General features: G+C 37.4%; 1 protein-coding gene across 3 annotated transcripts; it reads right to left on the bottom strand.

Annotated features, from left to right (window-relative positions):
- Window positions 1–901: 901 nt before the first annotated feature.
- PDK4 (pyruvate dehydrogenase kinase 4) lies at window positions 902–13,703 on the bottom strand. Of its 3 annotated transcripts, XM_003407128.4 has the most exons (11): window positions 13,148–13,696; window positions 12,005–12,146; window positions 10,559–10,630; window positions 9,616–9,800; window positions 9,363–9,449; window positions 8,863–8,940; window positions 7,221–7,297; window positions 5,339–5,437; window positions 5,029–5,139; window positions 4,606–4,719; window positions 902–3,294 (listed from the first exon to the last, which is right to left on the bottom strand). In XM_003407128.4, exons 1-11 carry the CDS (start codon window positions 13,275–13,277, stop codon window positions 3,151–3,153), a joined length of 1,239 nt encoding a protein of 412 aa, XP_003407176.1. In that variant the 5' UTR covers window positions 13,278–13,696; the 3' UTR covers window positions 902–3,150. The 3 variants fall into 3 exon arrangements, with proteins under 3 accessions (XP_003407176.1, XP_064146066.1, XP_023400172.1); XM_064289996.1 differs by lacking the exon at window positions 5,029–5,139 and having other exon boundaries at window positions 13,148–13,703; XM_023544404.2 differs by lacking the exon at window positions 12,005–12,146 and having other exon boundaries at window positions 13,148–13,251.
- Window positions 13,704–14,917: the final 1,214 nt, after the last annotated feature.

Below are 14,917 nucleotides of genomic sequence, written 5' to 3' on the forward strand. Positions count from 1 at the left end.
AAAATTAGTACATTGTTGGCTTGAAAATTAGTACAGTGTACACTCATCACCTTGAGTAAAATTGTATGTGTTTGTGCATAGATGGAGGGTCATGGAATGCCAAGTCTTGTAGCTATTATGAAATCATAGATGGAGGTTCTGAGCCTTGTGGAGCACACAAACTCCCTACCTCTGAAGAAGCTTAATCCAAGGAACTGTATAGCCAAATTCTCTGTGTGTGTGTGTGTGTGCGTGCATGAGCACAAAGACAGTGTACTGCTTCCCTGGCAGAAGCAGAGGAAATGAAGGCATTCAAGTAAAGGGAGGGTATTATTTGCGAAGTCTTGTGGAGTCTTGCCAGTAAGAATACTATGGAGGTGGGCAAAGGATGTCGTCTAAACATTAAATAGGCTTAAGTTAGTAAAGACAGAGTCTAAAGACAGAAAGATAACATATGACACAAGTAATTTCTACCCCATTTCTACATTATTTAGATAGCTGTTCAGATATGTAATCCAAAAGTGGTTTGGGAACCTAAATTACCTAATTATTTTGGGACTCTACTATATTTGGTATTAAGCACAGACACTAAGGGAAACTTCAAAGTGAATTCACAAAGAATGAAGTGAACATATGTATTCCAAAAATGATCACTGAACACGTGTGTTAGATGTTGTTAATGCACATCGCAGTACGTGTTTTTGCCGTCTACAAACGAAAGCAAAGGATAATCAGAAATTTCTGGATTGCCATACAGGACTTATCTTTTGTTCAAAATTTTTGATGTTAAATTCCTTTCAATACCTTTAAAGGGCTCTATCAAATATGTTGAAAAAATTAGACTTGAATGTAAAGTGAAGAAAATTTCAAGTTCTTCTGAATCCTGATCAGGAATTTAGGAAAATAACTTTTAAAAACTGTATTATTATAATAAAAAATTTATTATAAAAATTATCACATTTTTTCCTGTACATAGCCTAAAGACAAAAACACAATTTTACATTAATAATTTAAGGGGACACGAACATTCCTGTATCCACCCACTGGAATTCTAATGCTTTTACATAGATTTTGCTAATATCAACATGGAATATTTTTATTTTATAGAACTCCACTTACACAGTTGATGCTACTGAGAGACTAACGTCTCTTTTTCTCTCTCATGTTTTACAGATAATTCAGTGTCTGGGTTAATTAATCAACTGCTTTAAATCTTTAGTAAATACAAGTATTCACATGCAAAAACATTTACTTAAGATTTCAGTAAAAAACTGAAAAGTCAAATCAAAATTTTGTGTCATCAATAAATGTGCAAGCCAGTGTCCCAAGATCATGAAAGTCACTGATGATAACATCCAAAATTCACAGCAAACGGTCTGAGGCTTCCACTGCTACTACAATTACCACACTACCAGGCTGCCACAAAATTAAACAAAAATGTTAAATTCAACGTATAAACGGTACTGATTATTTTACGGTGCAGAAAATCCTACTTCTTTCTATATTCCAGTTTAAACATTTATTTGACACAGATGAGCTTATTGTCTCAGAAAAGCCTGCCATCTTAAAAGAGTAAGACATTTAAAGAAGGCATACTGTTTTTGAAAGACACCAACAATTCATCCTCTTGCCAATAATTTATCCATGAGAATATGGATCATTTATTGAAATTAATTTGTGGGGAAAATGTCAAAATGCCTGCCTACTGCTTTCCTCCCTTACTGTCTTCCTTCCTGTTTTTTACTCCTTCTTGAAGAGTGCTCTTCATCACTGGCCTGTCAACCTATATATTAAATGCATTGCCACTGAGGTGATTCTGACTCATAGCAACCCTACGGGACAGAGTAGAACTGCCCCATAGGGTTTCCAAGGAGTGGCTGGTGGATTCGAACTGCTGAACTCTTGGTTAGCAGCTGATCTCCTAACCATTGTACCACCAGGACTCTAACCTGTATATTATATACCTTTAATCCCCGCAATGTGCCATATGCATTACAGCTTTCATTCATTAGCTCTCAGTCTCAATGATTCCCAAGTGAATGCACCCTGGCATGAGAACTCTTTCTTCCAGGTTATTTGTTAAAAGTGCTTCAAGAACTACTTAAATTCTAATGTTCTTGAGACATTTGACTACTAGAAGTGCTTTTTTTTTTTTTTTTTACAGACATGGTGATGATATGGAGTATACAGAACATAATCATATATATCAAAAATACCTCTTTTTTAAGCCTAGAAAATAGATGCCCCTGGATTACTACCACCACAGGGTAGACCACAGCTCTTCCTGTGAAGTTAGGTTGTGAATATATGATTTCTTTACCTAACACTGTTTTTTCCAACCTACTGTTTCATTTAAAAACAAAAAAAGATGAGACACTGGTGCTATCATTTTGGCAATTCTTCTCCCCCTTCAACCATCAACATCCTGAATTCAGTGCATAATTTAAAATTCATCCAAGACTAGGCACCTGTCAAAAAGTATTCGCTTTGAAGTGTGAATACAAAAGGCAGCATAATAAAGGAACTGTATTTATCAGAAAAGGCTTTCTTCTGAGTTTTTGCATATCCCCAATGCCCCCACTGCAACTCTGAATGAGACATTTGTATTCTTTCTGGCTCATTCAAAGTGGATGTTATTTTAGTCACCAACCTCTTCTCCCTAGGGCACATAAATATATAGAAAAGGTACATTTATATACATTTCTAATCACATAGCGTAAACTAAGCCTTTAGATATTGAATGGCAGGAAAACACTGATATATTGACGCATGATATTCAAGAAATACCAGTATCTTATGACATCAATAGGTTCAAAATCTCAGTATAGTGAAGCTGTTAACACATGTCTCCGCATTCATTCCCTTTCTCAGTCTTAGGTAAAGAGATGGGAATCTGAGGGCTATTTCTTCTTCAGGATTTGGTAGAATCTCATGAGTTATTTTAAGTGAGGTAAAATGAAGAGCTGGCCTTCTGTTAATTCCTCCAGTCATGCACTATGTTCTCCTGTGTCACAGAAACAAGCCTCACTCCTCCTCAATCAGTCTTTCGATCAAGGAGTTTCTGTTGCTGTTGTTTGTTTTTGAGGAAACACGAGTTGACACATAAAAGTTCAGAAAGCTGCACTGGCGTAGAAGCACTTTGATCCCTTAAAGTGTCCTGGATGTCCTTCTTCACACAGCGACTTTTGCCTTCGCTAGGTTCTTTGGTTCCTTACTAGGGATACACCAGTCATCAGCCTCTGTACTCATCTGGTAATGTTTATAGGCTGACCTGTTAAAAACTGGGAGTTTTTCTATAGACTCGGAAGATAAAGCCTGAAAGAAGGTGGGGGAAAAAAAAATCAGACCAAAGAAATTATTCATGCCATAATTTGTATCTGATGTGATGACATAAAATAAATGAAGAGGTAAGTATTAAAATGTTCAAAGGCATTCTTTCAATTGATTTAGTAATAAGAGATACCAGAACAGTGTGCTAGACACTATATAAAACAAAATTTAAAAATAAATATTAGCGCCACCCTATAGAGGCTGAGGAAACCCTGGTGGCATAGTGGTTAAGTGCTACAGCTGCTAACCAAACGGTCGGCAGTTCAAATCCGCCAGGTGCTCCTTGGAAACTCTATGGGGCGCTTCTACTCTGTCCTATAGGGTCGCTATGAGTCGGAATCGACTCGACGGCACTGGGTGGGTTGGGATAGAGGCTGAAATCATTAAGGATCCAATTATAAATGATAAAATTTATCATTTTTACACATCTCCCTTGTTTAGATACTGCTGATGGGACAGAGTTGAATAGCAAAGCTATTCTTTCCTGGCAAAGCCTCTGTATCTATGATAAAGTGAGAAGCCTGTCCTGATACTATTAATCTATAAAAAGGCTCTTTTCCCAACAGTTTGAAGACTGCTCATTTACAAATAAATGCATTAATTAATCCAGATGGTCAAAGGCTATTTGGCAAATAATTTCAATGTACAAAATGGGAGCCTGGAAGCTCCATGTTTTTGTTGCTAAAATTTGCAAATGTATTTACAGTTGAAATAGCTGGCAAGTGATTAACAGAATCAGGACAGTCACCTTAACAGATAAATTGAAGCTTTATAAGAAATAGAAAAAACATGTACCAAGTCTTAAAGTTTAGACAGGAAATGCCTGGCATCCCACTGACAGTTTGCGAGTAGTCAGTTTTCTTTTCCCTGTTTTCCTAGTAAGGTCAGCTTAAGGTTTTGAAATTCTTGATATGCATTGTTTTCTAGACTGGAACATTATTAGCATATATTTCCCCACAAGTTCAAGTAACACAAAAATGCAGCTATTCTCACAGATGCCAAAAGGAGTTGCTTTAAAAAGTTCACATGCGGATGTCTTCACTCTAAAACTTTGGTAACTTGCTTTTTGGGAAACAGTTTTGCTTCACCCAAGGCAGGTAATCTGTTTCAGCTTCCTCTTTGGCAAGTAACCATATTAAGTAGTATACCTACACACATCCAACAGAAAATAGAATGACTTGTGGTCCTTATTTTCCTTAACCCAGTTTGGGGAATTCACTATGGACCATAGAACTTAGAGCTATTAAAAGAGCGGTTTTTTAGAAGCATTATTTTTATATTGAATTCAAAGGATACCTTTAAGTAGATGATAGCATCTGTTCCGTATCCTGACAAAGAGTAGAGATTCAGATCTCCTTGAAAATACTTGGCATAAAGACGAGAAATTGGCAAGCCATAACCAAAACCAGCCTAAAAAGGAAAAATTAGTTATTGGTAAAGAAGTATATGTGGTCATTGGAATATAAAATGTAGTAAAGATTTATTATCCTCACTGACACTGTTGTCCTAGAACCTAGATAAACATCTTTTGCTTCCTATCAGGTACCTTTTGTGGATTGGATTCACCATTTTTAGTTTGCTTTATCGTTCCTTCTCATATATTCCACATCTAATTTACCTAAACTGATTTATTTGCCTATTTCCTTGTAATCCCTGTTTATGTAATCCCTTGTCAGCCTTATGTGGCTGGGATGAACTTAGCCACTGAATTGGTCTTACCAAAGGAGCATTCCGGGAATTATCCACCACGGGTGTTGGTGCAGTGGAGTATGTATAACTGAAAAGGCGGTCAATGATTCTCAGGGGCACACCACCTCCTCTGTCTGAAATCTTGAACAAATAAACAAGGCATCAGAGCTACACATAAAAAAAAAAATGTGCACTTGTGTATATAACAATATCCTTTCTTCATTTAAAAGTCACTGGTATACATGACTTTGACCTATTGCCAAAAGCAGAGATCTATATTATTACTGATGTTTTTCACTCATCTCAAGAGAGGCATAAAAGAAAAACAGAAAATGGTTACCTTAATTGTAAGGTCTTCTTTTCCCAAGACAACAACCACCTCAATTGGTGTGAGGGAAGGCCAGTTTTCCTGGTGTTCAACTGTTGCTCTCATTGCATTCTACAGAAAACAAAACCATAGAGAATTCAGTGGCAGAAGAATGAGGGACAATAATTTTTTTTTTTATGTTTAAATAAAAGCAGCACAAAGGGTAATTTAAAGTTCCTATATATTTTTTTTAAGTTAGTAGTAAAATAGCTTTGTAAATAGCCATTTATGAATGTGTCATGTAGAATGTGTAAGGAAAAATATTCACTTACCATGTAATGTGGCTCGTGGGAGTAACGTCTAATGGAAAAACAATTCTGCTAGCTGTCAGATTCTTATTTGTAAGTGTAATTTAAATGAAGGAATTGGTTTTTATAGTGTTATTTCCTAGCTCTCCCTTTTCTGCCTTTCCATTACATTTTACATTCAAGCACCAAAGGCTATTACATAACAAATGAACAGTGAATTACTGAACTAATTTGTTAACGTTTATAAAATTTGCTGGGAAAAGGCTATTACCATTTAAAAGGACAGTAAACAATTCTAAATTAAATTTCATTTTGCATTTGATTATTATCTTAACTTTTATCAATAATGGCAAAATAACTATGAATTGCATTATTTAACTTAAAAATAAATCAAAGAAAACTATCACGGAAGAAACTAATACAAGTTTTCAGCCAACTGGATGAATCTCATACAAATAAAGTCTTGGTTTATTTAACCTATTTTGCTCCCTAACTTTCTTCTGATAGGTTATCTGCTTTTTGTTTTCTATATGATACTAGGTTCCAGTCTTCAGCTGATGTGAAATAAAATAGATCAGAAGTTTGTAGTACAAGCAATGCCTCACTGCACCAATATTAGAATAAGTTAGGAAATATTAAATTCCAGAAAGAATTATATCAGAATTAGGGGTTCTTGGACTAATTTGCCCCCAGTCCAAACGACTCGTCAGAAGCATGGCAAAGCTTCAGTTGGTTTTCTACTCTTTAGTGTAAGCTCGGGGTTTGAGTTTGGTCTTAAAACTCATCAGAGGATTTGATTCGTGGCGCCTGGCTACCCCAGGCCAGTATTCTTAGCGTCACTTGAGAGCTTGTGAGAACTGCAAATTCTCAGACCTACTGAGTCAAAATCTCTGGGGGTAACACTCAAAAATTTGTGTTTTAACAAGCCCTCCAGGTGCATCTAATGCACACTAAAGTTGGAGAAGCACTGCCTCACAGCCTTGCTACAGAAAGTGTGGACTGTGGACCAGCAACATCATCTGTCGGCTTATTAGAAATACCAAATCTCAGCCCTGCACCCCCACCCCCGCAGGCCTACTGAATCAGAGTCTCCATTTTAACAAAATCCCCAGGTGAATCAGATGCACTTTAAAGGAGATCACTGAAGGAAATGGTTGACTTCTGAGTATATTCGAGATTCAGAATAGGGCCGTGACACGGACACTAATTCTGGATAAGTCTGTGGGTTTGGAAGTGGACCAGCCTGTGGGAGTGGAGGTAACAAGGCCTCATGCACTGAAGCATTCATCCTATGACCTTCATTAATGAGTGTATGAATGACTAGGGCTTTGTTGGACACCTGGACAAATAACAAGAACACCTTCTCAGCTCTAAAGCACTGAGATACTATGAATCATATTGTACATTCACAAATACTTAATTGATGTGGCAATGAGCTGCAAGTACCCTTTCAAACATTAATTGTGCTTCTTTCTCTTAGGAGCACAAAAGCATGCTTAGGAGAAGGCTGTAAGGCTTCTGTTTAGTGGGAATGATACAGGAAATAAAAATATAATCAGTGAGCATCTGTTTAAAGACAACATTGTGATTTTTGGGGAGTCTTATACCTTGAATAGTTCAAAGAGCATATGATGAAGGTGAGAAGGAACATACACAATCTGAATTGGTTGGCCAGGAAATTTTCCTAGAAAAATAAAACTCATTTAGAATTGGGAAACAAATGTTTCAAAATAAATCTCTCTATATGTTTGACTGATACTTTAAACTCAAATAGTACTGGAATATTTCCCATCCTCCCCACCCCAAAATCCTATACTGGAGGCTTCCCACTTAAACAGTGAACACCATGGGGTTATTTTCAAAATGCTATTACATTTTTATTACAGTTACTACCTATTGCTCTATGATTAATGTTTGCATTTCTCTGCAAATGTATAAAGTAAGACGAAGTGTGAAACAAGGTACTATAAATTAGATTACATTGGTTTTTCCTATTTATAATATTTTTGTACTGGGCAATCCCAAAGTTAAACTTGTATGCATTTCAATAGAAAAGAAAAACAAATTACCATGTTTATAGTACAAAATTTAAGTTAATGTTTTTTTCTTTTTTATAATTTTCATACTGCCAATACAAATAACACATCCTATTATTCTCAACAGTTATACCAATGGAACGTTAAATGTTCTATGTGAAATATGTTTAAATTTTACCAAGAGGCTAGAGAAAACAGAGACACAAAAACCTCATAATACTGTTTGAAAAGAAAAATAAAAGTATTATTCTTCTGTGTCCCAGGCCTTGGGAAAGTTTGAATTCAGAAAACATAAGGTCTAGCATAAATCCTTCTTTATTTTCTCAAACAGTTGATATACAAGTGTTATGCAACAACTCTCTTTATGCTCAGAGATATTTTTCAATCTCTACTTGTACTTCTGCTTCTAGTTTACCATTCACTTATTATTTGCATATCACAATCTATGTGTTAGGCTACTCGCTTAATTTGAACTACTTGATTTTAATTCTGACCACTAACAAACATTGTTCCTGTATAAATTAGTTGGAAAAGATGTTTACTTTGAATGAAAAAAAAAAAAAAAAAGGAGAAGGTTATTCAAATATAAGTAAATTATGTAGTTTTGAGATGCAACTGTCTTTTAGAACAAAACGGATTCAGGTAAAAATAATGTCATGAATTAATCACGTAATCACTTTCGTCAATGTAGGAAGACTTTGTCTTTTCGAGTAACCTACGGTTGAAATTCTGACATTTGTTCTGCTTCCAAAATAGTGGCATACACTCACAGTACAATCTAAAGGCCTTTATTCTTTCCAGGTCTTATGAGTAGCTTCTTTACAAGGGGGACTCCACTGCTCATCAGTCAAGCCCCTCTACTTCTGGCCTCCTCATTTCCCCATATTTTGTAGGCACTTTGAATTAGTAAGCAATCTTTCTTTGATCTAAGATATTGAAACCTAGTTGCTACTCTAAATCACAAATTATTTGTTGAAACCATTCTTCTTTTTGAATCATCATTAGCAAATGAATATACGCAGAGCTTCCCAGTGCAGAGTGTTAAAAAGAACTTTGGCTTCAAACATTAAAAAAAAAAAAAAGTGTACAAATTCTAGACAAGTTCCCAAGGGAAAAAAGGAACACTGAAGTTACTTCGTATTTATAAAAAGCAATCCTACTGAGAGAATATTGAATTTTGTCTAGGTTAAAATACATTTTATTTATAGCTTACCATTCACTTGTGTGAGCTTTAATTCTGGAGATGTTAAATAGTACTGATCACAAAGCATCCTTGAACACTCAAAGGCATCTAGAATAGAAATTTGTTTTTCATTACACTGAAATGAATTTAATCCAAGTAAAATTCTCAAATGGTCTTTGGTGTGATACACTACACTTAATCTCAAATATTCACTACAGTATGTATAGAAAAAAAATGCCTTTGTAACATTTTACTTGAAGAAAAATTTAACATAGTATCTAATAGCAATAGGAATACGTGCACTTCAGAAATCAAATACAATATATAAGAATATGACACATTAACCACTGATGTTTGGATCTTTTATAATATTATAAATGAATGTTTAAACTCCTGACTCTCAAAAGCAAAGAATTTTATGATAGTATCTATAAAAATTTAAATTCATTAACAGAGTCACATGAATGATAGACACATCAATCATATATTGTACATTTTCAATAAGGGAAACACAAAAATCTTGACACTACCTTGGACCACTGCTACCACATCACAGTTTGGATCAATGCTTCCAATGTGGGTTGGGTTCCCAGTCTGTGAGTCACTAAATATAAGAACTGTTAAAAACAAAAACAAGAAACATTGTTATAAAAATCAGGATAGTAATTATTAGAACTCCTGAAAGAACGTGACCCACCAATTAGTGAAACATCTAGTTATAGTACAGTTTGTAATCTATACCCATCTCTACGTATGATGGATGATCAAAGTGAGTGAACTTACTGTGTTGGTTCATCAGCATACGCGTAGAAATTCGGTTCATGTAAAATCGATCCAAGAAATATTGAAGATTTTGGTTGGTGACTGGGTCAACAGTACAGGCATCTTTATACTCTATGATCCCTTGTGCCATTGTAGGGACTACATTATGGTGTCTATTTCGAACTTTGACGAGTGTATCTACAAAACTAAGCCATAACGTTTACAGTTAGTGAAAGATCAAATAAGTTTCATTCACTTATATGCCTTAAATTACTTCAAAAAGGCTAAAGCTCTTTCAAGTAACAAATCAAATGATAAAATATTAGGGTAAAGCTTTATTAGCGTTTTTACTATAGGTTATTCCACTATAGTAGACAGTTTCATACACAGATTTTTTGGTTTTTTTTGTTTGTTTTTTGCCTCTAGCTTATGTGCAAAAATAATCTAGCTGTATAATGGAAGCATTCATTATAGGTGTTCATTAAATGTTAGTAAGATTTCTCTTTAAAAATAAAATTAATATTGAAATTAACGCTTGAACACCATCCTGAAAAAAATATCAAAATGTCTTGTCAGATTTAGAAAAGATTCTTCTTTAGGTAAGTAGAAACTTTGAATTGCTTTGAAAGAAAATGTTTTGTCTCCAATAATACTGAAAAGAATTAATATCAGATAGTAGTAAACCCTCTTGCAAATTTAATCATATGGCTGAATTCATAGTAAAAAGAGAGTTCCTCAAATAAAAAATCAAGTCCGCTACACTTGTTCATACTCAGCACCATTTTCAATGCCTTATGCCTTCACCGCTTCCAAAAAAACAGAAAGCCAAAACCTGTTATCTTGAAGTGGGTCATAATTTATTTTTCAGGATTTAAACTTCCTTAATTGGTTCTAAAATCTTAGGAGTATGTTTGGAAATCATCAAAGTTTTAAACACTTATTCCAATGCATACAGCTTGCTTACTCTGATAATGCTTTCTGGTCCTCTGGGCTTTTCTCATGGAATTCCACCAGGTCCATCAGGCTCTGGATATACCTGTAAAACAACAAGTGTGCTTTCAGTTTTAAAATGGAGTAGTCAGATACAAATGGCTGAAAATGCCTTTTTCATATACTTTGAAACGAGAAAGGAAGCGTTAGGTTTAAAATTACAAATTTCCTCCAGCACATTTGGAAAACAGTATGTTAAAAAAAGAAAGCTACAACCTTTAACCCTCAACTTGCTAACTTAAAATTTATATTTCTTTAACTCTTCCAGGTCAGTATTCAGTTTTCTGAATTTTTTGCTTGGCAAATGCCTTACATTTCCTACAGCAAAAACATTTGGAAATCACTTTTTTTCAAAGGCTTCTTTAGTTAGTTGCTCCTACTGTTTTCATTTGTAGTGGAGCAGAAGTCCTAAAAGCACCAATAAATACTACAGTTGGATATACGTTTCTGACAGCAATTGTTTTAAGGGTATATAATACATACATTTCTTCAATCAATGAACAAAAAGCTATGTAGTCAGTGGATGAGGGTGAGGCTCTTGTTGGGATTCTGTAGTGTATATCCTGGCTCTGTTCTCTGAAAACCTGCTCCTTTGGGTTTAGCTACCCTCTCTCAATCTCAGCGTCCTTATTTGTAAAATGAGATGATAATAATTGACGCTGACTAAGTCCCAGCTCTGTGCCAGGTACTGTTTGTTCTAAGTGCTCTTTTCATGAATTACCTTATTTGATTACACTCAAACATCCCTTTGAAGCATATACTTTATTCTCCTCAATAAGAGATGGGGGAATTGTGGCACAGAGCATTTAAGACAGTTGCCAAGGGTCCCACAACTAGGAAGTGGCTGAGCCAGGATTTGAACCCAGAGCCCAGTCTGTGAATCACTTTGTTTAAGTAATGAAGATTAGGCCTTCCCTAAATAGTAGTCATTCACTGTTAGGCAACAGATTCCTTTTGCAATACCAAATTCTGTCTTCTATTCTTTATAAAATTAAAATTGCATATGGCATATTTTTGTATTTCTTCTGAAAGTAAAAAATAATGTTGCAAAAATGAGGTTTTTTTTTTCAGGGTAAAAATATTTGTTTATAGCTTTGTAGCTGTCCTTACTGGAAAAAAAAAAAAAACCCCATTGCCATCGAGTCAATTCTGACTCATAGTGACCCTATAGGACAGAGTAGAGCTGCTCCAAAAAGTTTCCAAGAAGCAGCTGGTGGATTCAAACTGCAGACATTTTGGTTAGCAGCCGAGCTCATTATGATAACTGACCATAAATTAATAAAAAATTCTTTATGTTTTTTAAAAGTATTTACCGTTTGGATCACCTGTTTTCCAATTATGATGGTAATGTATTATAAGAAGTCATAATCAGGTAACTGTCTTAAAACTAGAGACTGCTTCAGAATGGTTTACCACTTACCAACTTTTAACCAATTGCACTGAAGAGGTATTTACTAATCGATCAGGGAGGATATCAATTTCCTTCAGGATATTGGCTAGCCTCACAGGTAATTCTTGCCGCAAAAATACAAAAGAAGTTCTTTCACATGCATTTTCTGAACCTGTGACAAATGATATTTATTTACTTTTTAGAAGAAAGTATGGCTAAGTGATACATGCGAAAAGTATGAACTACTGAATAATGAACACACACAATTATATTTTGCCCTCAGTTGGGTTACTGTTTGCAGATAATTGAGAAGCAGGATCTTCACTGTCTTTTTATTTCTTTTTTTTTTTAAGGGGCCAGAATAAGCAAATTATTGTTTTCTCTTTTTGAAGGTTCACTTCCAAGAAGTCAAAATATTCTATAGCTCTTACATTCATAAAAAAGTGTAATGTCAACAACACAAATTCCTTTATATGACATGAAATAGGAGTGGGGAGGTAAAAACGTGGGGTGGGGGTTGTGATGTTTCCAGACTAGTAATAAATAATAGCACCTTTAAACCCTGGAAACTTTCCTTATGAGATTACAGCAGCAAGTGTGTCCACAGTGATGTAAATATATGGAAAACCATAATGGTAAACAGACCAAAAAATCTGTTAGGAATCCAGGATGTACTCTATGGAGGGATGGAAGGCGCCTAAGGATAAAATCTCAATTAATTGTAGGCTACTTTTTTTACTTTATAGTATTATATATATATCATCTCCAAGAAGTACTATGCTGTTAAGGAGAGGATAAAGTTTCCAGTCCATTATTAAATGGTGACTGAGAGCAAAAACTATTTTGACTGGAAGCTCTGGACAGAAAGAAGAAAAATAAGCCCAAAATATCAGGCATCAGCGGGGCTGCAGGTGGCCTTCAGGTATAGACACAAATTGTCAAAAAGAAGCCAATTCTAGGAAAGGGCAAGGTGTGTTAGCGTCGAGGTTCCGGGGCTCAATCGCAAAGCGAACCGCAGTTACTTCAGCAAAGACCCCACCAACACACACACACACACACACCCCAACCCTCTTCTCCCACCTTCCCCCAAGTCCAGCCCTTTCTATCCAGGGCTGAAAGTTAAGGCAGCTCTCTAGCCCCAGCGCCCCCGCCCGGATCCTGCGCCCCGCTTACCAAAGTCCAGCAGCTGCTTCATGGACAGCGGGGACGGGCTGTAGCGCGAGAAATGCTCGACCTCGCGGGGGACCAGGCCAGCGCCGCTCAGCGAGCTGGCGCTGCGCATCACGAATCGGGCCGCCTTCATTGTGATGCCCACCGGGCCTGGCAGGGGCTGGGGCTAGGCTGAGGAGCGAAGGCTGCCCTGAGCAAAACCCAGGTGTGGGGAGGGCAGGTGCGCTGGCGGGCTCACCACCCCGACCCGGCCTGGGGTTCGAGAGTGCTGTGGGTTAGAAGTGCCGGGCAGTCGGTCGTTCTCGAGGTACAGTTGCTTGAGCCTCAAATTCGCGTCTGGCCACCCGGGGCCTCTGCCCCGGTTTTATGTATCTCCCGGCACTCTCCCTCCCATCCCTACGGGGCGGAGTCACTGGAACTTGGAAACAAGTGCTAAACTTGGCGCCGCGCCAATCAGTTCAGAGAAAGAACTTTGGGCCCCGCTCCTGGTCCGCGAGGAGTGGCCTGGCACCCGTCCCTGGGGCTAGGAGGAGCCCGGGTGGGGCGAGGCCAGGCTGGAGGACGCTGAACCGACGAGCGGAGAGACGTGCGCTCCAGATCAGTGGCTTGGGACAGGGTCCCTGGTCGCTTGGGTCGGGGCCCGCCCGGGCTCGTCCTTGTTTACAAGTCCGAGGCTCGCTCTCAATGTCATGCATTCCTGACCAGAAACTATTTCCAAGTATCTGGACTCCGGGTTGGCTTGGACTCCGGGTGCTCATTGGTCCGTGCGCAGAGCGGGACTTTACAGTAGCCAATCGGCTGCGTGCAAAAGCATGGGCTTCTTTGCCATTGGGTGACGAAGAGAGTAACAGCCTTAGAGTTGTCTGAGCGTCTCTCTGGGAACAAACAGCACACTGCAAGAACAGGAAGCTCCGTTTGCTGAGACTTGAGGAGCTGTACGTTTTGCTGTGGCAATTAAAAAAAACAATCGCTTTGTTTATGTCCAGTAACGCATCCTCTCCATTAGATTTAATTTTAGTAATTAAAAACAAATAAAAAGGGGATCACCTTGTCAGTTTGGCTCACCTTTTTCCCCCGAATTTGCTCGTTCTGTAGGAAATGCCTTTAATCCAGGAATTTACCTAGGACATTCCATTCTGTCCTTAAATGTCAGCACACACAGAGATCTGCTTCCAGAGATCTTCCCTGATCATCTCTCCCCTTTCCTATTATATTTTAATATATAAAACCCTATATAATTCTTCTTAAATATGGTAGCATTTATGATCTATATTTTCCCTCCCTGCGTCCCCTCCTACTCCAAGGAAATCAGGGTAGGGACCATGTCTGATGCTTCTTTGTGATTCCTATCCTGCTACTCATTATTTATAAAATTAACACACTGGTTAAAACACTTAAAAAAAAATGCCTGGAGTGGATTCCAACTCTTGACCACCCCATGTATTTCAGAGTAGAACTTCACACGGTTTTCAAAGGCTGTGATATTTCAAAAGGAGATCTCCAGGCCTTTCTTCCCAGGTGCCTCTGGGTGGATTCAAACTTCCAGCCTTTCAGTTAGTAGTTGAGCACTTAGCCATTGTACCATAGCCTATTATAAAAGTCCCTTACTAAACTGCCCCTCTTCCCCAACACACACACACACACACACACACACACACACACACACCAAAGAAACTAGGGAATAGAGCCACAGTTCTTGGGGCATCTGGGAGTAAGGCAGTTGATTACAAATGCAATGGAATGGGAACTAATGCTGTAGTAAAATGGTAACTT

The sequence above is a fragment of the Loxodonta africana genome, chromosome 8, assembly GCF_030014295.1.
Source record: "Loxodonta africana isolate mLoxAfr1 chromosome 8, mLoxAfr1.hap2, whole genome shotgun sequence".
Lineage (NCBI taxonomy): Eukaryota > Metazoa > Chordata > Mammalia > Proboscidea > Elephantidae > Loxodonta > Loxodonta africana.